The sequence below is a fragment of the Capricornis sumatraensis genome, chromosome 9 (assembly GCF_032405125.1).
Source record: "Capricornis sumatraensis isolate serow.1 chromosome 9, serow.2, whole genome shotgun sequence".
NCBI lineage: Eukaryota > Metazoa > Chordata > Mammalia > Artiodactyla > Bovidae > Capricornis > Capricornis sumatraensis.
In genome coordinates this window covers 93,270,134-93,297,554 of record NC_091077.1, presented here as the reverse complement: position 1 = coordinate 93,297,554, position 27,421 = coordinate 93,270,134, and the positions used below count along the sequence as shown (strand labels likewise).

The following is a 27,421-nucleotide window of genomic DNA, read 5'->3' as shown; positions in this document are numbered from 1 at the left end:
ACATTACAACAATATAGAATTAAAAACAAAAAAAAAAGCCAGAGGCTGATTTAAATAAGAAACTTCAGGTAAAGGGCAAGCAATAGGAAGTGGCATTTGATCTGCACTCTAAGGATAATTAGGACTGGTCAGGTATTTACTGGGTGGCAGGAATATAGGTTTATAGAAGGCAGAGAAAATCTAAGAGCAAAAGGTCAAGAAATGAAAAAGGGGCTTCCCTGGTGGTGTGGTGATAAAGAATCTGCCTGCCAATGCAGGAGACATGGGTTCAATCCCTTATTTGGGGACGATCTGGCATGCCATGGAGCAACTAAGCATGTGAGCCACAACTAGAGAGCCTGTGGTCTAGAAGAGTCCAGGAGCCACAACTACCGAAGCCTGCATGCCCCAAAGTCCATGCTCCACAACAAGAGGAGCCCCTGCTTGGTGCAACTTGAGAAAAGCCCAGGCAGCAACAAAGACCCAGCATGGTCAAAAATACATACATATATAAAATTTTTAAAAAAGAAATGAAAAAGTGTTCAGTCAGTGGGTACATTTGGGAAAAAGATGAAGGTAAGAATGAAGACACACACAGGGCTAAATTATGGACGGTCTTACATGTTTTGCGAAGGAATTTTAAATGTTTTCTATAGGTGATGTATGTCTTAATGAAGGACTTTTATCTGGGAAATGATAAGACCACTATGGAAAGACCATACTGGGGTACTTTGGAAGACAAAAGGAAAAAAGTAGAATCAAGATCAACAAGGTTGGCAGTGCAACAGTTTACATAAAAGCAATGAAGGCTTTTAAATAAATGTGATGACAACGAAGGAAGAAACAGAGTTGAAAATTAGGAAGAATGGCAAATAAGTAAACCATATATCCTCACTTCCTACACCTGTGCTGAGACAGTACTTTGTTAGAATTGTGCTCATATCTTCAAAAGTGCAGAAGCTAAGAAAAAAGGTCCAGGAATTATGATTTTATCTTTTTACGCCTTGAAACATAGCACAGTGCCTCGTTTCCAGTAACTACTGAATAACTTTTTTTTTTTAAAGAATAAATAAATGCATGCTAGCTAGCCAATTAGCTTGCGTTAAATATAATACAACCAAGAGGGTAGGTAAATCCTTATGATCTCAAAGAAGTAACCAAGCATCTAGCCTTTGCCTGGCTAGTCAAGTAACCTTTCTCTTACTACTATGGACTCCTGCTAAAATCAAACATTTGGATAAAAACAAAGTACTTCCCAGACAAAAGAGGGCTATCAGATACAGACAGCTATCAGAAAAAATGGAAAAATAGATTAGCTCTGAGAAAAATCAGCAGAAATAGATCGATTTCTGAAAAGATTAACATATGTAAGACAAAGGAAGGATTTAGGCAGATGACAGCATGTGCAGAGGCATGGAAAAGATGACATATTTAGGAAACATTAAGTTCAGTTTCAAAATTCAAATTCCTAGCTGAAAAAATATAAGAGAAACACTAAAACAGATACTGTACACAGTTACAAATGTTTATACTGATAATGACCAAAATTTGATAATGTTCATATCCAATAAATTAATTTTCTTATTTTTTACAACAAACTTCAAATTTATTTTGTTAAAAAGAAAACAAAGAATGATTTAGCATTCCTGTAAGTCCATTTCATATATTTATTAAACATTTTTAAAAATAAAATGATTGACAAACATGACCAATTTAGCCTTTGTGTTAAACACAACACACAAACATCACACACACACAAATAACTTTTTCTAAAAAGAAACATATTTATTTTATCAGTATCTTAAAAATACATAGGAGAATCTGACTATATGAAATTCAGCACCCTTGCATGTGAAATTCCTTACCTGATAAGCACTTCTATTAGAGACCATGTCCCTTTCATACAGGTTGGACACTGAAACAACTCTAAGTAATATGTTGACATGGCTGGGGACTTCCAAGGAGGGTGAAGGTGAAGAAGAGCTGACCATATATGAAAGTATCGACCAGAAAACGTATCTATGTTATCCTGTTATTTAAAAACAAAGAAAGAAAGAAAACAAGATGGCTAAAAGTACAGTTTTTCCAACTAACTTAGTTTAAAACTCTAATAACCCAGATCTAACTTTCTTGGCAAAAATATGTGTTTGGACAAAGGAGAACAGGTGGGAGTATTATGTTTAGCTAACTGAATACTGCAACTGAGAGAGAGGCATACTCTAAACATGCATCTACGTATTAGATAATCTCAGCTCTTGGGACTAATTTATATGAGAGTTAGTGAACCTTCTTGAAACTTATATGAAATGGATTTGTATGAAAGCCCATTTTACTTCTCATGATTATACTGAGATTGAGTCCCCAAATGTGACTTGAAATCAACTAAAGAAACTTTACATGCAACATTCTGACTTATCACCAACGTTAGTCTGACACAGCTTAAACCTGTTTTTTCTTCAAATTGGTACCTTGATAAAGAATATAACTAGAAATCTACCTTTGAAAAGGTGTTTTCATTGGTTTTCACAGTTTAAAGAGTAAATTCAGTATCTACATATACTATAAATAAAAATGATTACCAATGTACTGAGTAATTTACTAAATGACCTTCTAGATCTCTGAAATTTGATTTTTACATTACCGCCACAGAAAAAAATTGAGAAAAATATTATAACAGAAGTATAGAGTTTAAAAACAAAAGAAATAGTAATAAATGGGTATCTCATTTCTCATTAAAATGAGGGAAACAAATAAGGAAGAGAAAATAATATATACATAATAATATAAACATACAAAAATAACTATAAATATGCAAAAAAGGAGAAAATTTGCATTTTAACATTCTTTGAAAGACCATAAATACATAAGACTGCTCTTACCTGTAGAATGTTTTCTAGAAGAGCATGGAGAAGGTAAACAGGAGGGATATAATGTGCTTGCAAAGAGGAAAGTTCCTCAATTGCTTCCTTAAAAAACTGTCCTTCTATGAGGCTTTCAATTAAATTTAATATTCCTCGTGGAAATTCAGCATTTTTAACCTACATAAGGAAAGATGCTATGACTCAAAAGGAAGAGGAAAATCCTGACATGAAATTTTGAATTAGTAGAGCCTGAATTTCCTCATCTGTACAATGAACAATCTCTGGTCTCACTACCTCACTAGGTTGTTATGTGGTTCAAAAAGAATGATTTATATGAATGTGTTTTACAACAATAAAATTGTACTGCAAAATATATACATTGTTAATTGTTCTATTTACTAGACTTTGTCACATTGAATAGTATGGGGAAATATTACCTCTAAAGAAAACTTCAAAACGCATCTGCAAAGTCTGGCTGATAATGAGACTTCAGTTAGAAGTACAACTAAACATAGTTCTTTTTTTTAATTAAAAAAATATTTATTTTTAATTGATTGATGATTGCTTTACAATACTGGTTTTATTTCTGTCACACATCAACATGAATTAACCATATGTTTACATATGTCCCTTTTCTCTTGAATTTCCCTCCCACCTTCCTCCCATTTCCACCCCACCTTCCTCCCATTTCCACCCCTCTAAGTTATTACAGAGCTTCAGTTTGAGTTCCCAGAGTCATACAGCAAATTCCCATTGGCTGTCTATTTACACACGTTAGTGCATATATACACAGCTCTAATTTAGGTGCAAAATTACTTTTTGGTGTTCTTTTAAACTTCTAAGCAAACTGTGTCTATTAACATATACTGAATATTAAGACGTCATCAAGTACAATCAATAGTTGCAAAAAGTAACAACTGCTGTAACATAAAATCACTCTAAAGAGGCACATTAACATAACTCTAAGAGTTCCACAAAATACATCCTCCTTGATCAAAATATTTTTAACAATAAAAGTGACTACTTTGAACTAGTTGAGAATCAAGAATACTGTGAAAGACTAAATAGAATAAAGAAGTCAATTTTGAAGGAATGAAGAATACAAAGAAAATAATATACTCATAAATATTATACTGAAAATTTAAGTAGTAATTATGAAAGCTACGAAATGTATGAATAGAGATACACAACTCACCTGTGATGCGCACAAGTTTTTAATTCTTATCAATTTTTATTATTGTATAGAATTATTTTTGAGCTTTGATAGAATAATTTTTTTTTTTTCATATCTGATGAGAGAAACTACATTTCAAATCTGATAGGAATCTTTGTCTTTCGGACAGCACATTTCTTTACATAAAAAAAAAAAAACCCTAAAAATAGAGGATTCCCTGATGGCTCAGAGGTAAAGAATCCACCTGCCAATACAGGAGACACAGTAAGGATCTTCCTTAATCTGGGAAGATTCCACATGCTGCGGGTGACATGTGGCCCATGTGCCGTTAACCACTGAGCCCGGGCCCTAGAGCCCGAGCTCCGTAACAAGAGAAGGCACGGCAAGGAGCAAGCTGAGCACTGCAGCAAGAGGAGCCCTGGCTCACCAACAGTGGAAAACAGCCTGTGTAGCGATGAAGACCCAGCACAGCCAAAACAAACAAACAAAAAACACTAAGAATAATAAAACGTAAAGCTTCTTTCGGAGAAGGCAATGGCACCCCACTCCAGTACTCTTGCCTGGAAAATCCCATGGGTGGAGGAGCCTGGTAGGCTGCAGTCCAGGGGGTCTCTAAGAGTCGGACACGACTGAGCGACTTCACTTTCACTTTTATGCATTGGAGAAGGAAATGGCAACCCACTCCAGTGTTCTTGCCTGGAGAATCCCAGGAATGGGGGAGCCTGGTGGGCTGCCGTCTATGGGGTCGCACAGAGTAGGACACGACTAAAGTGACTTAGCAAAGCTTCTTTTTGTCCCCATTACCATCTTACACCAAATCTCTTACCTCAACATTGTATGCTGGTTGTTTATCTATTCTAATGCCGCGGTATCTTACAGCCTACAAAACAGAAACCGTTAATTAAACATTTTTAGGTTGAAAAATACACTTCAACTTACAAAGTTTAAAACCTTGGCTAAACGTACAAAACAGATTCAGGAAGACATTAATAGATGTAACTGATCTGATTCTCATGTTTACTAGTGACCTCTACCATTTTAGGGACACGCCACTCTCTTGAGTATGAACAGTTTCTTTTTGCCCCCTTTCTAAAATAAAAGAGATTAAAAAATAAGGTCATATTCACTTTCAAGACCTGAAGAGGTCCACTGTCCTTAGTATTTGAATTATTAGAAATATAAATGGAGAGAGCATTTTGTACAAAAAATACATAGGGAAAAAATGTAGTTGTGTTTGATACATAATCACAGGTAAAATCTTCCTCTATTGTTGTCAAATATCACTAAGTTTGTATTTGTTTAAAAAATTATACTGGAAAAATACTTGCAACAAACGTGAAAAGAGAGAACACCCTGATTACATCAAGAGTTCTAGAAGCAACGGTATAAAACCACCTACTGGAAAAATACAGAAAAGAATACCAACAAGCAACTGACAGAGGAAAAAATACACAAGTGGCAAGTGAAGGCATAGAATATGCTCCATCTTGCTACTAATACAAGGAATACAAATGAAAACAATGATAGACATCTGGCTTCCACTTAGGGTATAGAAAGCTGGAAGGAGAGGCGTTCCCACATTACAAACAATAAAAAGCTGGAAAATTTATGAAATCCTAATTTTACCTGAACCCTTCTGACAGCAGAGGTCTTAGTGCAACCAACTAAACAGAAATATGAAGAAAGACAGGAGCCTCCAAGGACATGAGTACTGATTTATCTGAGACAGTGAGTAGGAAGAGGAGGACTCCGATACAGTAGGTAAGAAAATTTCAGCTTAAATTTGTTGCCACTTGCTAATGGCCAAGTGTGGGACAGAGTGAGAGAACAAAACCCTTGGGAATCAATAAAATGAGGGGCATTTGCACTCAATGGCATGATCTCCTCCATGGACCTCACTGTGTACTCAGGGAAAGAAAAAGGGACAGGATGGGAGACTGAAGTCAGTCTCCCAGGTGGTGAAGGCTGAAATGTGAAAGAGAGTGGCTGCTGTGGTCAAGGCAGCATATGCCGTTATATACCCTCAGGACACTGAAAAAACCAATAACCTGCTGAATAAAGGCAGGGGGAAAAAAGTCCTTTACTCTGAAGATGGGGAGAAGAGATGGTGATCCCACATCATTAGGGATACCCCATTACTTGGGGCATGGCAAGGACCCTGAAAAAGCCCTTCTCCCAAACCCAGGGCACCTCAAAGTTTTCCTCAAACTGAGGCTAAACTGAGAAACACCAACAACATAGGTTTAGACAACTCCTAATTTATCGATGACATCACTGAGTTATAAACAGCAGAGAATTCATCAATTTACATTTTCTTACTCATTGTTCAAATACAATAATTACTATTTACAAAAATTAATGAACTAAGAAAATTATGTTAAGACATATTAAATACAATGACTCATTATTGTTATTATTATTATTACATATTGGTAACACTGCAGAATGACAAGAAAACTACACAAAGCCAAATTCTACCTGAGCTCTATATATGTGTTTCCTTAAGGCATTCTTTAGGTCAACAATATCCACATCTGTCCTGATATCCTTGGTTTTTGATTCTTTGGCATGACAAGCAAAAATGGAATTCTTCCTTTCTTTCTGTATACATATAAGAACTACTTTAGACAATGTACCAAAGAGTGCTAACACAAATGCTAAGTATCACAATGGACAACGTAACACCAGAACACATTCATGCAGTGTTAATCACAGCAAAGATCCTTACAACCATATTAGAAAAAGATTACACAACGAAATTTAAAAAAATTAAAAACAGTATGTTTTAATTGGAAAGTTTTACCTGATATTTACATGTTCCCTTCCTTACGCATTTTCCTTTTAACCTATTCCAAATCTTTTCTGAAACCTCTCTTATTTTTGTTGTCATGTTCCCACAAAAATGGGGCTTCCCAGGTGGCACAGTGGTGAAGAATCCGCCTGCCAATGCAGGAGATGTGGGTTTGATCCCTGGAGTAGGAAATGGCAACCCACTCCAGTATTCTTGCCTGGAGAATACCATGGACAGAGGAGCCGGGCAGGCTACAGTTCACAGGGTCACAAAAGTCAGACATGACCGAGCATTCAAACCACAGAACATGATTGTTTATTTACTTTTATCATTTTTCTGAAGATCCTTCTGAATACATGTAAACATGCTATGGTTTATATGGTAAAACAAAGTTATACTCTAGAAAAATTAGCTCAAGAAGGATCTCATTTAAAAGAAAAGATATCGGGGCTTCCCCGGTAGCTCAGTGGTAAAGAATCCACCTGCAGGAGACAATGATTCTATCTCTGATCTGGGGAGGTTCCGCATGTCACGGAGCAAGGAAGCCCCTGCACCACAAATACTGAGCCTGTCCAGAGGCCAGGAGCCGCAACTCCTGAGTCCATGTGCCACAACTAACTGACGCCTGCACACCCTAGAGCCAGTGCTCTGCAACAAGAGAAGCCACTGTAATGAGAAACCCACACACCGCAACTAGAGAACAGCCTTTGCTTGCTGCAACTAGAGAAGAGCCCACACAGCAACAAAGATCCAGCACAGCCAAAAGTAAATGAATGAATAAAATAAACATTTTTAGAAAGACAAGCTATCTTATTAATAATGGTCTATACCATACCAGGGATGAACAAGATAAACTAAAATTTAGATTAGAATGTATTACTCAAACTACATACCATGTGTTTTCCATTTTAAAAATTTTACCCTCTTTTCCCAGAACCTTTCTTTTCCTTTTTGTCAGGAAAAATAAAACAAATATTTGAACATCTTGATCATTAATTCAAATGATTTCTGTACAGACGTAAAAATACTTTCATTGTGAACCAAAGCTAATTATAAAATTATGAATATTATACTAGAAAAAAATGAGAAAATTCTTTCTGTAAGATGTACAGGTTACATTTGACACAGCAAGCAATCACAAATGTCAGATTATATGTAAAGGTGATGTTAAGGAAGAACCAGAGAAAATTAAAACTTCTTTTTTTAGCTTAGCTTACAAAATTTTACCTGATCTCTATAAATGTGCTTTCTTAAGGTACTCCTGTCATGTTCAATGTCCTTCCTGGAATCTCTTTCTTTCTCTTTTTTGCGTTTTTTCCTCAAAGTATAAATCCTTTGAATATCTTCATCTTTTTTCTTAATTTCCTTCCACATATATTTAGATCAAAATTAAACAAATCTCAACATGAATGATGTATGTTACTAAATCCAAATAAATTCAAGAAGAGTCGGACTTAAAACACATTAAAAAATAGTTATATACAATAGGAAACTTCAACTACTGTTGGAGTGGGTATACATTAGTAAAGTATTTTGGAAAGCTTAGTAGATCATTACTTAGTTGTCATTACTTAGTAGAGTTCAACACGTACAGTTCTTATGACCTAGAATTCTCTCAGGCATATATCCTAGGCTAGAGGAACTCTTGAACATGTACACCAAGAATCAATAAGAAAATGTTCATAGTGCTCATAACAGAAATGCTCATAATTAAAAAACCAAACAATCCATCAAAAACGAACAAAAACAAACCCAAATACCTATCAATAGTTAAATGGATAAAAAGTATAATTGTGAAACAGTGAAATATATGCACCAGCAAAAAAGCAAGTCACAGAAGATTACAAATACCATGAACTACAAAAAGTTCATTAACAGGCAAACTTATTGGGAGGGAAAATAACATATTGGTAGGTAGTAAAACTATAATGAAAAACAAGAAAATAATTAAAACAAATTCCAACACAGACGTTACCTATCATGGGTAAGAGGAAGAAAAAGGGACATGGTTTGGAAATGACACACAGCACGATGTTCAAAAGTTGGGAATGCTCTATCTCTTAACATATATTCACCATTTTACTCTTTCAAAAACTGTACACAAATCCTTTATCAACACATATACACACAGTTCAGAAGAAACAACTTCATAAATGACAATATTAGAAAAGAGTATAAAATATAGATAACTTTTAATTGGGAAGGTCTTACCTGATTTCCGTAAATATGCCTTCCTAAGGCATTTCTCATTTTCACAAATTTCAAATTTTTCCTAGAATCTCTGAATTTTTCTTTGCTCTGATGTTCAGTCAAAATAGAACTAATAGTAACATCTTCATCATGATTTTTCATTTCTTTCTGCATGTTCATAAAAATACTTTAGTTAGCGCATAGATTAAATAAAGCCTCAATACAACCAATGCAAGTCAAAACAAAAATCTCACTCAGAAAAACAGGTTTTATAAAACATACAGATAAGATTAAACAGAGTATTATGCATTATGTTACATTTTAGCTATACTATGATGAAGCAGAAAAATACAGATATTTAGTTCTCAAAGTGTTTGCGCATATATTTAATTTAGGTATTTTGTTAACTTAATCTTTCTTGGAATCTCTGCTTTTTAAAAAAGTTGCCATATGCTTAATCAAAGCAGATTTGGTTATCTTCATTAATTTCCAGGTATTTGTGAAATATGCTGGATATCGAATAGAGTTTTCCCATTATTTAGGCATATCAAATTAAACATCTCAGAAAACCTCTGTATAGGAAATAGATACGATAACATTGTGCTCAATCACTTTGGTGGTGTCTGACTCTGTGACCCTGTGGACTGTAGCCCACAGGCTCCTTTATCCACGGAGATTCTCTAGGCAAAAATACTGGGTTGGGTTGCCACTCCCTTCCTTCAGGGGATCTTCTTCCCTCAGGGACTGAACCCACAAACTTATGTCTTTTGCATTGGCAGGCAGGTTCTTTACCACTAGCGCCACCTGGGAAGCCCTATAAAAATCAATATTATTATATCGTGTGTGTGTGTTAGTTGCTCAGTAGAGTTCAACCCTGTGATCCCATGGACTGTAGCCCACCAGACTCTTATCTATGTCCATGGAATCCTCCAGGCAAGAAGTGGGTAGCCATTCCCTTCTGTAGGGGATTTTCTCGACCATTAAACAAGATAAAAAGTATTGCAAACTGTATTATTTATTCTTTATACAAAGAAACTTATTCAAAAAAATAGAAATTGCTACCTGAATTTGATAATACATTCTTCTGAGTTCTAAAAAGAACAAGATATTTACAGATATATTCTTTTTACTTTTTAAAATTGAGATATAGCTGATGTACAATATTATATAAGTTATAGGTGTACAACATTGTGATTCACAATTTTTAAAGGTTATACTCAACTTGTACTTATTATAAAATACTGGCTATATTCCCTGTGTTGTACGATATATCCTTGCAGCTTACTTCACATGTAATGGTGTGTACCTCTTACTCCCCTACCCCTATACTGCACTCTCCTGCCATCACCATTCCCTCTCTGTGCTGGTAACCTCTAGTTTGTTCTCCATATCCGTGAGTCCATTTTGTTTTTGTATTATTCACTAGTTTGCTTTATCTTTTAGATTCCAAATGAAAATTATACTGCATTTGTCTTTCTCTGACTTACTTTACTAGTGTAACACCCTCCAAGTCCATCTGTGTGTGCTAAGTCACTTCAGTTGTGGCTGACTATCTGCCACCTTATGGGCTGTAGCCTGCCAGGCTCTTCTGTCCCTGGGATTCTCCAGGCAAGAATACTGGAGTGGGTTGCCATGTCTTCCTCCAGGGGATCTTCTCAACCCAGGGATCAAACCCACAACTCTTGTATCTCCTGCTTTGGCAGGTGGGTTCATTACCACCAGCACCACCTGGGAATCCAACTCCATCAATGTTGTTGCAAATGGCAAACTTTCATTTTTTTAACTAAGTAGTATTTCACTATATATGTGTATAAATACACACACATATATTTTTATATATATATATATATATATATATCTATCTCATCTTCTTAATCCATTCATTTGTTAATGAACACTTAGGTTGCTTTCACATCACGGCAGTTTCTTTTTTTCCCTAATATGTACCCAGGAATGAAACTGCTTAGTCAAATGGTAGTTCCAGTTTTAGTTTTTCTGAGAAACTGCCATACTATTTTCTACAGTGGGTGTACCAATTTATATTCCTACCAACAACTGTATTTTGAAAAAGACAAAAAAAATTGCAAAAATATTTTAAGCTCCTGGAATATTTTATTTACTCTCTCCACATACGATTTGGTAAGGTACTATTTAGTTGTGGAAGTTCCAAATTGTTCCTATAATTCTCAAGGAAAAAACTTGACAGATGCAGTAAAAACAAATTTTAATTTCTTTCTAATCACATTAAAAAATAGTTTAGACTGTTTTAGTTGCTTCTGCTATCTGAAAAGTTTTAGTTGAGAGCCACATATACACTTTCTGAAGGTACTTTTTATTGCTTCAAGTTCAGAATCCTTCATGTTTTTGTTTTCCATATTTAATTAAAGTAGAAGTCTCATGCCACTGAAGAAAACCTGATCTATATACAGTAAAATACCTGAATTCAGACCATAATTTTAGACCAATACATATATTGCTGACTCCTTCGTAAGACACACATTACATTCAACATATAGAGTTGTTTTACGTAATTATCATGTGTTGAGAACATGCTATGTATTAGAAACTGAATTTCTATATGTACATATGTATTACTTCAATAAGAGCTTCAAAACAGACATAGGACAGTATCTATGTTCAAATTATAGACTTAGTATGTTCAAATTATAGACTGAAAATCAGATTTGGGTTCCAATACCAGCTCTGTGATGCCAAAATCAGTGTTTTTCCACCAAATAACACCTCTCCTACAATTTTGAAAGAAAAATCAGAAATATAGAAAATTTTTGTTCTTTTAGATGATAAAATGTTACCTGTGTTCTGCACATGGTCTCTTTTAAGGTACCTTTCATTTCAAGAAATCCCATATTTTCCCGGAAATCATTGCTTTTTTCTTGACTGCTATGGTTCTTCCAAGTAGAATTGGTTTGGGAATCTTCATCATTATGAATTTCTTTCTGTATGGATGTAAAAATGGTTTGGGCAACCAATGAAGTATAATTTCAACATTATATACTCTATGTGATATCCAATTTTATAACTGCAAAATATTTTAGAGGTCAGTAGAAAAAATGCACCTAAATCAAAGTTTATTAAACACTAATAAATTCCTTGAAGGGAAAAAAAATAATTACGACAAAGGTCCTGAATAAAGTAGCAGTTAAAATGTATCTCAAGAAAAGCTAATGTTTTGTTAGTCTAGTAACAGGCAACTCTTTTTATAAATAATCACAAAAATATTTTATGTAATCCCTTACCAAGTTACAATCTATTTCAAAATTTTCTGAATCAGAGAAATAATCTATAGTATTTTTCAGCTTTTTACTAATAAGACTTATTTGCAAATCTATCACACAAAGAAAAGAGAATAGCTGAACTCACAGCTCTTATTTACTTGAATATTAATAAGCAATTATCTTCACCAAACTCTATCTCAAACGTATTTCTCTTGCTAAGAAATATAAACTGATATTATAACTACCTAATAATAATTTTTTAAAAAGTTGCATGTGTACTTACACATATAATTCTAGAAGTTTAGTAACATGAAGAATTGAGAATAAAGATGAATTCAAGTACTTATGCAAGGATATTCAGAGACTGACTATCTTTACAGAGACTGGAGAATCACTGTCCTCCTAGGGAGCAATTATGAAATAGCCAGAATGTGCTAAGGCCTGTGGTGTGATATCTGGTTCCCTTTCACTTGTTCTGGGCTTCCTATATGGATGTGAGGGTACTTTGGCAGCCTGCAATCCTGCCACCAGAGAACAATCCCTAAGAGTAGCTAATTACATTTCTTCAGTTACTGAGGAAAGTGAAATGGAAAACTAAGAAAAATGAAGACTTTCCTTCTTTCCTGCTCCTAGAATCAAGGTATTAGTCTGAATGTATAATTTCCATTAAGGACAACTGTAATGGGTATAAACTGAGTTTCTGGCTTCAAATTTCACAGTGTTGATAACGAGGACAGATCCTCAGGCTTAGATCATCAAAGAATGTCTAAAATATAGGATGCATTAATCACAATTAGATTCCAGTTATCTAGAACACATATGCAGAAGAACATACCATTATCGTTAGCAACTAGGGAAGAACATACTGTTTTCAAAGTGTATTTAAACATCTGTTTCAGATGCTATATACTGATCTGTGTATTAAAATGTATAAGTAAAGTATCCTATTTAAGTTAAATCGTTAAAAATCAGAACCTGATAAACTATGACATTTTAAATAACACCAAATGTGAAATTTTAGAAAATAATTTATTTTCTACAGTGCTAAACATCAACATATAATTATCTCCAAGCCACTAATATGTTCTCCAAAGGGCTACTCTTGTGAAAAATATGGGCATTATTTATCTGCAAATATTCCTTATTCTTTATTTTATGACTATTTTAGTGCCAACTAGACACTAGGCACTGTGTTAGGTATCTGTCTCCTATTTGATCTGGGAAAAGACGGCCATGTCTAATTTTCTTCATATAGTATAATGTATTTCCCAAACAGATGAGCAAAAGCTTACCAATTCAGTAAATTATTTTACTATCTAAAACAGGGCAAAACAGTGTGGCAATGATAGCTGCCTTGGGTTCTGATTCGCATACTTAGCTTTGTTTTCTATTTTAAAGCAGGTATGGCTATGATTTGATCTCCAATAGATAAGGCTTTTCTTTGATTAACCCATATAAGTTGTCATACAACTTCAATGAATTCACAAGACTGGATGGAGAGCCAGAGAGGCCAAGTAACCAGAACAAGCACCTCTTAAGTGCCCTGTGCTCCACATGTTTTTTTTTGTTTGTTTGTTTTTTATTTTGCCACATCCTGTGGCTTGTGGGATCTTAGTTCCCTGGCCAGGGATTGAACCCAGGGCCCCTGGAAGTGCTGAGTCCTAACCACTAGACCACCAGGGAATTCCCAGTGTTCTACATGGTTTTTAACTAGTATGTATCCTCAGATTCTTAAGCTGGATCTCATAACCCAAGAATGACTACTAGTGTATAGTAATCTTTAAAACATTAACTATTTTTAACTACCCAGAAAGAGACCAGGTAAGTATCAAGGAAAGCTAGTAATACTCAAAATAAGAAAAGGGGAGACTTAAGGAGAGCAGTCTTAAAATTTTTTAAGTGCTTGCTCTTACATTTTTGGTCTGATATGATAGTTGTAAGATCATGGGAAAATTATTCAACTCAATTATACTTCACTAACCATAAAATGGGGCCATAATACATACCACATAGGAACATATGGTTTAAAATAAGACTAAGTGTAAAAAGTGCTTAGTATAGTGCCTGGCACATAGTAATCAATAAATAATGGCCTAGAGTAACAGTTATAATAATTTTCGTAACAGCCAAAGTAAGGTAGGTATTGGTTTTTACATATAAAGGAAGAAATGCCATCACAGAATAAATGACTTCACTATTGTTAAAGAATTAATAAGTTACAAATCTAGGCCAACAATTAGTTGATCTGGAACAAAAAGTGTGCATTTTTTTCAATTATTACTACTGTATTTCCATAAGAGCTTTCTGTAGTTCATCTTATTTCTTAGGCTGAAAATCAAAAGAAATTTTGAATATTCCTAAGGATCCTCTCCTTTTAGTGAATCTTCCTTGGGCCAAACAACTGAGATTCATTAGTCACTGACTTTTCTGTATCTCTACACCTTGCATGTGATTTTCCCAATGCACAATACACACTAAACTGTAATTAACAGTTTCCACATTCTGTTTTTGCAATGTTCTGTTTTCGCAGTCTGGCAGGTGGTCTTTTTCATTTTCCACAGTGCACAGAAGAGAGCCTGGTAAGCAAAAGTCTTTAATAGGTATCTATAAACTTGGACTAAATAACTCCTGATTCTGTTACTAAGTGACTTTACAGAAAGTTAAGGAGATAAAACAATACTATTTCTTTTAAACAACTGCTTAATTGTTACTTTTAGCTCAGTCATTTTATACGACAACCCTTCTTAGAGGACACTTCAGAATCCATCTAATGAGGACTGTATTACATTCTATGCCAAAGAGGTTATGAATGGTTATGAACTAACTCCCAGCTGTCTATTCCAGAGTTTATAAAAAAATGTATGCTAAAACAAATATGTTAGAGACTGTCTTTAAGTTTGGTTGATACACTATTGCTGCCCTCTAGTACTTCAGCAGTTGAATGTGACTGTAGTCGGACTACTGCAAAATAAGATAGAAAAAGCACGTTATTACATTTAATTCATTTCTTTCTATAGAAAAAGGGGAATTTAGACACTTTTTCTAATTTAGTTAAGAATGGTTCTCATTCTGTTGACAGTTAACACTACCTTTAAACTGTGTAGATACATCAGATAGGATGCTTTTAGCTACCATTAACAGAAAACCAATTCAAAGTAACGTAAACAGCATGGAAATTCCAACCTCACAGAATGGCAATATGGTCCAGTGCTAAGTCAGGCTTCAGGGCTGACTAATCCAGCACCTCAAGTATCTCTAAGGGAGTCTACATTCTGTCTCTAAACTCTGCTGTCTACAGGATTGATTTCATCCTAAGGCTACTTCTCATGGTCAAAGAATGGCAATTTTTCCGCTTCACATCTAGTAGACGCCAGGCTGCCAGAGGTTTTTTTCAGAATGAAAAAGAAACTTCCCAGAAGCTCTTACATACCTCTCTGTATGTCCCATGAATTAGAACTGGTTGACATGCCCATTCCTAGACCAAGCACTGTCAAGGACAATGAGATTATCCACAGTCCAAGCAGATCCATCCTCTGAACTAAGGTTAAATTTCCAATCCACACTGCTGCTACTCAGTAGGGAAAGGTAATTACAGAATGATATATTACATCTACTCTTGGAATACTCAGGGTCATTCATAATTTCTCTATTAATCCAACAAATATAGATATAAAATGAGAATTCACGTGCCAGGCTTATGCAAAAATGATTCAGATATAACTATGGAAAAGACAGACATCATCTTTGAGGACACAGTGCTTTTGGTTTACTAACAGATGGGGGAAAAGACATTAACCAGGTAACCAGCCAATTAATTAATTACAATTGTGATGAGTACTATAAAGCAAATTAATGATATTAGAACACATTATAGGTGGACCTAGCTATCTTAATACGAAGGCCAGGGAGGCCTTCTTGAAGAGGCAACATTATAACTGCAAACTGGATGATGAGCAGAAAGTAGGCAAGCACAGGGACTGAGAGAGTAGTGAGTGGAAAGGAGCTTTTTAGGAAGAGAAAACAGCTTTGCAGAAGATACTGAGGTAGGAAGTAGCTTAACCTGTTTAAGACATTGGGAGAAGGCAGTTACAGTATAGCAAGCATAGGAAAAAGAAGAGCAGGTTATAGCTGCAAAGGCAGGAGTGACAGGAACCCTGTGGGAACTTAAAGCCATGTTAGAGGTTTACAACTTTATCCTATGGCAACAGGAAGCCAGTGGAGAAGTTTAAGTGGGAAAGTGACAGCATCAGAACTATTTTAGAAAGAGCATTTTAGCTGTTCCCTCTGAATGAAGCTGAGTGGACTAGAGCAAGAAAAGGTGAGAGTTATTAGGAAATTAGCAAGAGTAGCAGCAAAGAAGCAGAACAGGGAGAGTAAAAAGGAGTTGATTCCAGCAGAGGGACAGGAGGATGAACCGAACATGATGTTCGCACAGCAGAGAAGCAGTTTATTCAAGACGTATTCAGAATAAAATCAATAGGGTTTGGTAGCTGACAAGACATGGGGAGAAAAGGAAAGGAAGGTTCCAAGAGTGATTCCCAAGTTTCTAATATAAATTATTAAATAAAAGGTTGTATACTATCCATTGAAATAGGAAACACTGAAGGAGCTAATTTTCCCTAGAAGACCAAGATTCAATTTTTAGACATACTGCAGGTTCTCTTCCATCCTGAGTGAACCTTCTAAAATTTTTTTTCTGTGCTTACTTTCAAAGCAATTCTTCTAGGGTTATTTCCATTCAGACAACTTAAGGAGTAGTATGTGTATCAAGTGGGGAGATGCTGGTGGAGAAAAAGGACAGGAAAATATTTCTGAATTCTTAGAAACAGCTTTCTCTTTTCCAGTGGGAGAATACATGAAGAATTCTCACATGATACTATAGCCCACTGATGTTTTATTTATACTGATTCAAAATGCTTAATATTATTTTATAATAAACATCACCAAAGCACTGAAAACAAAAATAGAGACTCTGGATAAGACAAATTTTAAATGTAGTAAGCAATCTCCCTTTAGCTTTATCAGAAGTATTTTCAAATATTTAAATAATTCAGAGTAATTGCCTTAAAATATCACTTTAATTCTAATCATATTTTCAAAACTCAGAACATAATTTGATTTTATATATTCACTGTATCAATTTCATAAAATAAACATTTAAAAATGCTTTAAAAAAAAAAAACTTACCTCTAAAAGAAAATCTTCCAGATACTGAATTGGATAGAACGGAGCCTTAAAGTCATCTTTTTCTTGTTCAGCCTTGATTCTTGCATTACTGGCAATCACATGAGTTATTCCTGTTGGTGAATTTTTTGGTAAAAAAACATTTGCTTTTCCAGCCTCCAAAACTCTAAAATGTAAACAGTACAGAAAAGTGTATTAAAAATAAAATATTTAGCCAAATTATCTAAATCAATTACTTCCCAGGAGTAGGTGCAGAACATTCGGAAAGGAATTAACTTCTTTGGTCTATTTGAGTACCATGAAGAATAATTATTGCAATGACTCCCTAAACTGTTAAGTTTTTCAGAACAGATGCTTAAGAAATCATGCTATTTTCTCTATTTATCCATTTTTGATATGGGGAAAGTTTTTAAGAATCAAGAATACTAAGTTTATTTCCTAAGTAAAAGTCACCTCTATAAGCCAAAAAAGGAAGAAGTCTAAGAGAGTATTTCACCTCAAAAAGCAACATACCTCCAAAAAAGCCATTCTGAACCACAAAAAATGGAGCTAAAGTTGCCAACCTTCTTCTAAAAATTTATCTTTTGAAAAAGTTTAACTTTGATCTATATTAAGAAATACATTTTACATTTAGGCTCAAAAGACACAGACACATACCCAAAAGTTTCATTAAAGTTCATTACTGCTGAGGATTTAGAAAGCTACAAAAGAATACTGCTACGACCTTACAATAACAAAAAGTCAAATAATCCACAAAAGTATAACTTTTCATGAACTCAGAGAACTGAGATAACAAGCCAATTAAGAAACTTAATTTCCAAAGGAGCACTCAGCACCTTTGTGAAAAGACTGGATGCCCAAACTATTTTACTTTTGCCAGAGCATAGGACAGAAGTAGCCACCATAAATGCAAGTAAGAGTCTGGTAATATTTAAATAAGTTTAAAGGCCAAGTGTAGGTAGTACGACAGTTTAGAATAACTGACAATCCCTGACACATGAAAGGATGTCCCCTCAGTTGCAAGCTCTTTGCCCCCAGCCTCTATTAAGGATTCCTGAAAAAGATCAGGAGCAAGTAACAGCGGGAATCCCCGATGGTAGTGAAGGTGGGCCAGTGGGGACTGCTTGACAATAAGAAATAGACATAAAACCAGAACCACTTCCCTGGCTCCATCTCTCTTATGAAGCAGAAGCCTGAAGCCACCTGGGTAAGATAAAGTTTTTTGACTTCAGAACCCAGGAAAAGATGCACTGGTTTTTGGAAGAGTGGAAGTTAAAACGCATCTGCCTTTGGGAAAGGGGTAGGAAAGCCTCCTGCTGTGCAGCCCAGAATAGACTGGATAAAGGATAGAAGCAAAAGCCACCTGTCCCTGGAGAGGGGGCAGGAATGACACTTGGGCCTAGGTCCCTGCACTTATACAAAGCAGACACCTAAAGCTGTGGGAGATGTGGAATTTTTCTTTTACTGCCTACCATATAAGGGAGAATTTGGCTGTCATGGCTTCATTGAGACAGAAACAATAGGTGTTATCTCAACCTGAGACCAAGAAGAATGCTTAAGACTAAAGCTTATTCAATGGACAAAAACACACCAACCCTTATCCTCCAGCCAAGAAATGAGTAAGAAGCAACAAGGGAAGGATACATATAATTAAATGTATAAAAGCACAAGCGAATATTTTTGGATGATGTAAAATTTAGAGATCTTGATTGTAGTATGGTAACACAGGAGCATAAATTTGTCCAAACTCATCAAAATGTACACTAAAAAATTTTGCATTTTACAGTCTATACATTACACTTCAGTAAAAATAACAAAAAGCCCTCAGACTACCCCTTCCTGCAAAAAAGTCACAGCAGTCTTGAAACACACTCTACTAAATAAGTCTTAAAATATGATACAAAATATAAAAAGAAATGAAATGATGAGAGAAACAGTATGAACCATGAAGACAGTACATAAACTTAGAAAAAACCCTTTGTGTAATGTAATACTTCACTTACAAAAATCTGTTAAGTGCTTCACAACTGAAAACAAATATCTCCTAATTAAAAACAATTTTTTATTTGAGTTGGCCTAGAAATAACACAGAAATAAAACAGAGATCCTGAGAATAATGCAATGCTATAAAGTAGATTCTGTTCCATTAGACACATAATACTTAAATGAGCAGAATGGCTTAACTTAAATGAGCAGAATGGCTTAACCAGGCAATCAACAAGTAAATCACCATGGTTCTTTTTGGAATTAATGAGTAACTGCAAAGAAATACAAAAAAATTACTACAAAGAAATGCAAAAGGTATACAGACCTAACAGAAGCTGAAGATATTAAGAAAAGCTGGCAGGAATACACAGAAACTATACAAAAAATGGTCTTAATGACCCAGATAATCACGATGCTGTGATTACTCACCTAGAGCCAAACATCCTACAGTGTAAAGTCAAGTGGGCCTTAGGAAACATTACTATGAACAAAGCTAGTAGAGGTGATGGAATTCGAGCTAAGCTATTCCAAATCCTAAAAGATGATGCTGTGAAAGTGCTCAATATGCCAGCAAATTTGGAGAACTCAGCAGTGGCCACAGGACCAGAAAAGGTTTTCATTTCAACTACAAAGAATGTTCAAACTGCCACACAGTTGTACACATTTCACATGCTAGCAAAGTTATGCTCAAAATTCTCCAAGCTAGGCTTTAGTAGTACTTGAACCGAGTACTTGAACTACCAGATGTACAAGCTGGATTTAGAAAAGACAGAGGAATTAGAGAAAAAACTACCAACATCAGTTGAATCATAGAAAAAGAGAATTCCAGGAAAACATCTATCTTTGATTCATTGACTATGCTAAAGCCTTTGACTGTATAGATCACAACAAACTGTGGAAAATTCTTAAAGAGATGGGAATACCAGTCCACCTTACCAGCCTCCTGAGAAACCTGTATGCAGGTAAGAAGCAAGAGTTAGAACCAGACATGGAACAACAGATTGGTTCAAAACTGGGAAGAGAGTACGTCAAGGCTATATATTGTCACCCTGCTTATTTAACTTACATGCAGAGTACATCATGAGTAATGCCAGGCTGGATGACTCTCAAGCTGGAATCAAGATTGCTGGGAGAAGTATCTATAACCTCAGATATGCAGATGACACCACCCTAATCGCAGAAAGTAAAAAGAGGAACTAAACAGTCTCCTGATGAAAAAGGAGAGTGAAAAAGCTGGCTTAAAATTCAAGATTCAAAAAATGAAGATCATGGGATGTGGTCCCATCACTTCATGGCAAATAAACAGGGAGAATGGAAACAATAATAGACTATTTACTTGGGCTGCAAAATCACTGCAGACAGTGATTATAGCCATGAAATTAAAAGATGCTTGCTCCTTGGAAGAAAAGCTATGACAAACCTAGATAGCATATCAAAAAGCAGAGACATCACTTTGCTGACAAAAGTCTATCTACTGTTTTTTCCAGTAGCCACGTATGGATTTGAGAGGTGAATCATAAAGAAGGCTGAGTGCCAAAGAAATGATGCTTTCGAACTGTGGTGTTGGAGAAGACTCTTGAGAGTCCCTTGGACTGCAGGGAGATCCAACCAGTCCATCCTGAAGGAGATCAGTCCTGAGTGTTCATTAGAAGGACCGATTCTGAAGCTCCAATACTCTGGCCACCTGATGTGAAGAGCCAACTCACTGGAAAAGACTGAGGGCAGGAGAAGGGGATGACAGAGGCTGAGATGGTTGGATGGCATCACCGACTTAATGCAGATGAGTTTGAAGAGCAAACTCTAGGACAAGGAAGCCTAGCCTGCTGTAGTCCATGTGGTCGCAGAGTCAGACACAGTTGAGCAACTGAACAGCAATAATTTTAAAAAACCAAAATTGTTTTCACATTCACTGCTTTAGCTTTTATGAGATCTCACCTTACAAGTGAGTCACTTCGCTTATCAGCTCTAACAAGGAGGACAACTTTCCATCTATGGAAGGCTCCAGGAGCACCAGTGCGTTTCAGTTCTTCTCTCCATCTTTTAGGTGCAGATTGCATTTGAGGTGAATAATGGGAGTCTTTTTCAATTTTATATCCCCATTCGTAAGTTGTTTCATCAAGCCATCTGCCACTTTGGGCACTATGAATTATGTAGTCCTTAGTTAGTACCCACTTTCCTAGAAAGCAAATGAACTGTTAGTCACAAAAAAATTTTGGTTCTGATAAATGGGAAAAAATAAAGACCAAATAACAAATAAAATTTGCCCTGTTTCAACACACCTTTTTCTGCACTGCCAATGTTATCTTTGAATTATGTTTTCCTACATTTTCTGATAATGAAAGACCTACAACATCACTGAACATTGTATGTAATCTTTCTTATGATAAATAATTGTAATTCTGTTACTGTGTAAAATATAAAGTGAAGGATTAATAAAATATATTGAATTATGACTATTATTGCTTACCAATTTGAATGAGGTTTATATTCTTTCTCCCATGCTAAAAGTTTTTACAATAATGTTTACAGCATTATTATACTTTATAAAACAATGAATTTTCAAGGATATTTAATAACATTCTGTAGTTTCTTTATCTAGGCATCAATGATCTTTTTAAACAGCAGATAAAATACATGTTTTCATCTGTGGAGATAATAATGAATCCAAATGTTTTTCTGGTAAATTACTAAAAAAAACCCAGTAAATTCACCTGAGTCAAATATTGAAGGGAGGAAAAAAAAAGCAAGCGGACTAATGATACACCAAATCAATCACAGTAGAGCAAACTATAAAAGGAACATCAATGGTGACAAGCAGAGAGGAGATTAAGCCCTAATACAGGTTCAGAAAATTTAAAATCTTAGTAAAACAGAATGATCGATGCTTCACAGGATGGATGGGAGGGGAAGCAGAGCAAGAGAACAAGAACAGAAACTCTTCCATGATAGATCAAAGGAAAGAAACTTGACTGAGAACAGCTGAGGCTTCAACAAAAGCTTTTTTTTTAAAAGGTATTTTGTACCAAACCTTTCTGTTAAAAAATATTTTTTTCTTATATAAAGCACTTACACTAGGTGAAGTAAATATTTCTGCCTCTTCAATACCTTTTCAAGTGTTATTCAGAAAATCAAAGCAAAACTAATACATCAAATATCTTCAGAAAAATATCAGAAAGAACCACATTTATATTTGATACAGCAAACCAACTATCTTTCCAGAGATTAAAGCATTTTTTCTTCTCCAGGAGGATTTTTTATTTCAAAAGTGAGGGGAAGGTAGTTAACTCACCCGCTGCACAAGCCGCTAAAAATTTCTCACTCTTACATAAGCGTTCAGCTATTAGATGTGTACAATTTTTGTATTTCTGCAAAGAAAAATCCACACAAAAAAATGCTATTAAGGTAAGATTTCCTTTTTAACATATTTTGTCTAGCCTTACAATTCAAGGGGGCATTTTATCATTTTTAGGCCAGTACTTTAATTTTAGTTATTCTTCAACTATACCTTGAACTGTACTCACCTCACTCTTGATAAAAGTGCAATCCAGTTTTAAAAGCAATTTGCCTAAAGCTTCTTTTTCTTCTACCTTAAATCCTGTCATCTGGATAATATGCTTTGGGGCACCATCTTCCATCTAACATATAAAGAAGACAACATATGTTAAACATGTTATTCATACAGTTGACATTATTTTTTAACTCTGAGTGATAAAAATAAAAACTACTTAAGATATAAGGCTTAACTGTAAATACCAATGTTCAAATGCTAATGTGCAATAGAAATTAGTTTTAAACATGACCTTATCAAAATGTGGCTGCAAATAAAATGATTTGTTTTATGGTTTGCACACTGAAAGATTTACCTGCCACTACAACACACTGATGAGCATAATTCTTCAGAAAAAGACAAATACTTTTAAAATTTCATCATAATAGTAGGTTCATTTTAAACTATTGTTTTTGCTAAGATAGAAAAGGCATGGACCTAACAGAAGCAGAAGATATTAAGAAGAGGTGGCAAGAATATGCAGAAGAACTGTACAAAAAAGGTCTTAATGACCTGGATAACCACGATGGTGTGATCACTCACCTAAAGCCAGACATCTTAGAGAGTGAAGTCAAGTGGGCCTTTGGAAGCATTACAACAAAGCTGGTAGAGGTGATGGAATTCCAGCTAAGTTATTTCAAATCCTAAAAGATGATGCTGTGAAAGTGCTACACTCAATTTGCCAGCAAATCTGGAAAACTCAGCAGTGGCCACAGGACTGGAAAAGGTCAGTTTTCATTCCAATCCCAAAGAACAGCAATGCCAAAGAATGCTCAAACTGCCACACAACTGTACTCATTTCACATGCTAGCAAGGTTATGCTCAAAATCCTTCAAGCTAGGCTTCAACAATATGTAAACGGAGAGTTGCCAGATGTACAAGCTGGATTTAGAAAAGGCAGACGAACCAGAGATCAAATCACAAACACCCACTGGATCATAGAAAAAGCAGAATTCCAGAAAAACATCTACCATCTATTTCTGCTTTACTGACTGTGCCAAAGCCTTTGACCGTGTGGACCACAACAAACTGTGGAAAATTCTTAAAGAGATGGGAATATCAGATCACCTTATCTGGCTCCTGAGAAACCTGTATGCAGGTCAAGAACCAACAGTTGGAACCAGACATGGAACTGGTTCAAAATTGGGAAAGGAGTGTATCAAGGCTATGTGTTGTCACCCTGCTTATTTAACTTATATGCAGGGTACATCATTCAAAATGATCCAGCCCATGCCGCGCTGGATGAAACAAAACTAGAATGAAGATTGCTGGGAGAAATATCAACAACCTTAGATATGCAAATAACACCATCCGAATGGCAGATAGCAGAGAAAAACTAAAGAGCCTCTTGATGAAGGTAAGAGCAGAGAGTGAAAATGCTGGCTTAAAACTCAACCTTCAAAAAACGAAGATCATGGCATCTGGTCCCATCACGTCATGGTAAATAGAAAGTGAAAAATAGTAAACAGTGACAGACTTTATTTTCTTGGACTCCAAACTTACTGTGGACGGTGACTATAGCCATAAAATTAAAGACACTTGCTCCTTGGAAGAAAAGATATCAGAAAACTTGGCATATTAAAGAGCAGACGCATCATTTGGCAGACAAAGGCCTATATAGTCAAACCTATGGCTTTTCCAGTAGTCATGTACGGATATGAGAGTTGGACCATAAAAAGGCTGAGTGCCAAAGAATTAATGCTTTTGAACTGTGTGGTGTTGAAGACTCTTGAGAGTCCCTTGGACTGCAAGGAGATCCAACCAGTCCATTCTGAAGGAGATCAGTCCTGAATATTCATTGGAAAGACTGATGCTGAAGTTGCAATACTTTGGTTACCTGATGTGAAGAGCTGATTCATTGGAAAAGACCTTGATGCTGGGAAAGACTGAGGGCAGGACGAGAAGGCGATGACAGTGGATGGGATGGCTGAATGGCATCACTTATTCAACGGACATGAGTTTAGCAAACTCCAGGAGATACTGTGGAGAAGCCTGGCATGCTGCTGTCCATGGCGTCACTAACTAGACAAGACTGAGCAACTGAAGAATGACTGGACACTTGTGGACAATGACACACAGATCTCATACCAATTTTCAGTGTTTGTGGACAGATACTGAACAGTATGTATAAATAAGTCAATGGAGAACTTAAACTTATGGTACCACAGTATTTACATCAAACGTTATAGTAGGTATATGGGAACGTGGGCTTCCCAGGTGGCACAGCGGTTAAAGAAACCACCTGCTGATGCAAGAGACATGGGTTTAATCCCTGGGTCAAGAAGATCCCCAGGAGGAGGAAATGGCAACCCACTCCAGTCTTCTTGCCTGGAAGATTCCATGGACAGCGGAGTCCCAGGGGCTATAGTCCATGCAAAGAGTCGGACATGACTGAGCCACTGAGCACATACACACACACTAAAGTATTCCTAACTAGATTTCTTACCTGTGTACATGTTACTTTCATCACCTACAAAGTAGACTGAACAAAATTATATAGTTTCAAATTTATTTTGATGGAGTCATTAATTTATATTTAAATGAAGGTGATGGCACCCCACTCCAGTACTCTTGCTGGAAAATCCCACAGACGGAGGAGCCTGGTAGGCTACAGTCCATGGGGTCACGAACAGTCGGACACGAGTGAGCGACTTCACTTTCACTTTTCACTTTCATGCATTGGAGAAGGAAATGGCAACCCACTCCAGTGTTCTTGCCTGGAGAATCCCAGGGACGGGGCAGCCTGGTGGGCTGCCATCTATGGGGTTGCACAGAGTCGGACACGACTGAAGCGACTTAGCAGCAGCAGCAGCAAAATGTACTTTGTATTTGAGGTGGCATGTTTATTGGTCAAGAAAAAGAAAATTTACAACATTCCTAGTTAGAGTAATAGTTGTTAAATAGAGGAAAACAACAGAATGGGAAAGACTGGAGATCACTTCAAGAAAATGAGAGATACCAAGGGAACATTTCATGCAAAGATGGGCTCGATAAAGGACAGAAATGGTAGGGAACTAACAGAAGCAGAAGATATTAAGAAGAGGTGGCAAGAATACACAGAAGAACTGTACAAAAAAGAGTTTCACGACCAAGATAATCACAATGGTGTGATCACTCATCTAGAGCCAGACATCCTGGAATGGGAAGTCAAGTGGGCCTTAGAAAGCATCACTACAAACAAAGCTAGTGGAGGTTATGGAATTCCAGTTGAGCTGTTTCAAATCCTGAAAGATGATGCTGTGAAAGTGCTGAACTCAATATCCCAGCAAATTTGGAAAAACTCAGCAGTGGCCACAGGACTGGAAAAGGTCAGTTTTCATTCCAATCCCAAAGAAAGGAAATGCCAACGAATGTCAAACTACCGCACAATTGCACTCATCTCACACGCTAGTGAAGTAATGCTCAAAATTCTCCAAGCCAGGCTTCAGCAATATGTGAACTGTGAACTTCCAGATGTTCAAGCTGGTTTTAGAAAAGGCAGAGGAACCAGAGATCAAATTGCCAACATCTACTGGATCATCAAAAAAAACAAGAGTTTCAGAAAAACATCCATTTCTGCTTTATTGACTATGCCAAAGCCTTTGACTGTGTGGATCACAAGAAACTGTGGAAAATTCTGAGAGAGATGGGCATACTACAACACCTGACCTGCCTCTTGAGAAATCTGTATGCAGGTCAGGAACCGACAGTGACAACTGGACATGGAACAACAGACTGGTTCCAAATAGGAAAAGAAGTATGTCAGGGTGTATATTGGAACCCTGCTTATTTAACTTATATGCAGAGTACATCATGAGAAACGCTGGACTGGAAGAAACACAAGCTGGAATCAAGATTGCCAGGAGAAATATCAATAACCTCAGATATGCAGATGACACCACCCTTATGGCAGAAAGTGAAGAGGAACTAAAGAGCCTCTTGATGAAAGTGAAAGTGGAGAGTGGAAAAGTTGGCTTAAAGCTCAACATTCAGAAAACGAAGATCATGGCATCTGGTCCCATCACATCATGGGAAATAGATGGGGAAACAGTGTCAGACTTTATTTTTTTTGGCTCCAATATCACTGCAGATGATGACTGCAGCCATGAAATTAAAAGATGCTCACTCCTTGGAAGAAAAGTTATGACCAACACAGCATATTCAAAAGCAGAGACATTACTTTGCCAACTAAGGTCCATCTAGTCAAGGCTATGGTTTTTCCTGTGGTCAGGTATGGATGTGAAAGTTGGACTGTGAAGAAGGCTGAGTGCCGAAGAATTGATGCTTTTGAACTGTGGTGTTGGAGAAGACTCTTGAGAGTCCCATGGACTGCAAGGAGATCCAACCAGTCCATTCTGAAGGAGATCAGCCCTGGGATTTCTTTGGAAGGAATGATGCTAAAGCTGAAACTCCAGTACTTTGGCCACCTCATGCAAAGAGTTGACTCATTGGAAAAGACTCTGATGCTGGGAGGGACTGGGGGCAGGAGGAGAA

The 27,421-nt window shown here is 36.2% G+C and overlaps 1 protein-coding gene across 1 annotated transcript in view; it reads right to left on the bottom strand.

Annotated features, from left to right (window-relative positions):
- Positions 1-27,421, bottom strand: part of SLF1 (SMC5-SMC6 complex localization factor 1) — a 71,884-nt gene that overhangs the window by 36,108 nt on the left and 8,355 nt on the right. The window contains exons 2-12 of the mRNA XM_068980551.1: positions 22,923-23,036; positions 22,691-22,766; positions 21,337-21,577; positions 17,419-17,581; positions 11,809-11,952; positions 9,017-9,163; positions 8,033-8,170; positions 6,493-6,615; positions 4,841-4,894; positions 2,859-3,017; positions 1,845-2,008 (exon numbers count right to left, since the gene is read on the bottom strand). Of these exons, the coding sequence (XP_068836652.1) occupies positions 1,845-2,008; positions 2,859-3,017; positions 4,841-4,894; positions 6,493-6,615; positions 8,033-8,170; positions 9,017-9,163; positions 11,809-11,952; positions 17,419-17,581; positions 21,337-21,577; positions 22,691-22,766; positions 22,923-23,036 (1,523 nt within the window). The remainder of the gene's footprint in view (positions 1-1,844; positions 2,009-2,858; positions 3,018-4,840; positions 4,895-6,492; positions 6,616-8,032; positions 8,171-9,016; positions 9,164-11,808; positions 11,953-17,418; positions 17,582-21,336; positions 21,578-22,690; positions 22,767-22,922; positions 23,037-27,421) is intronic.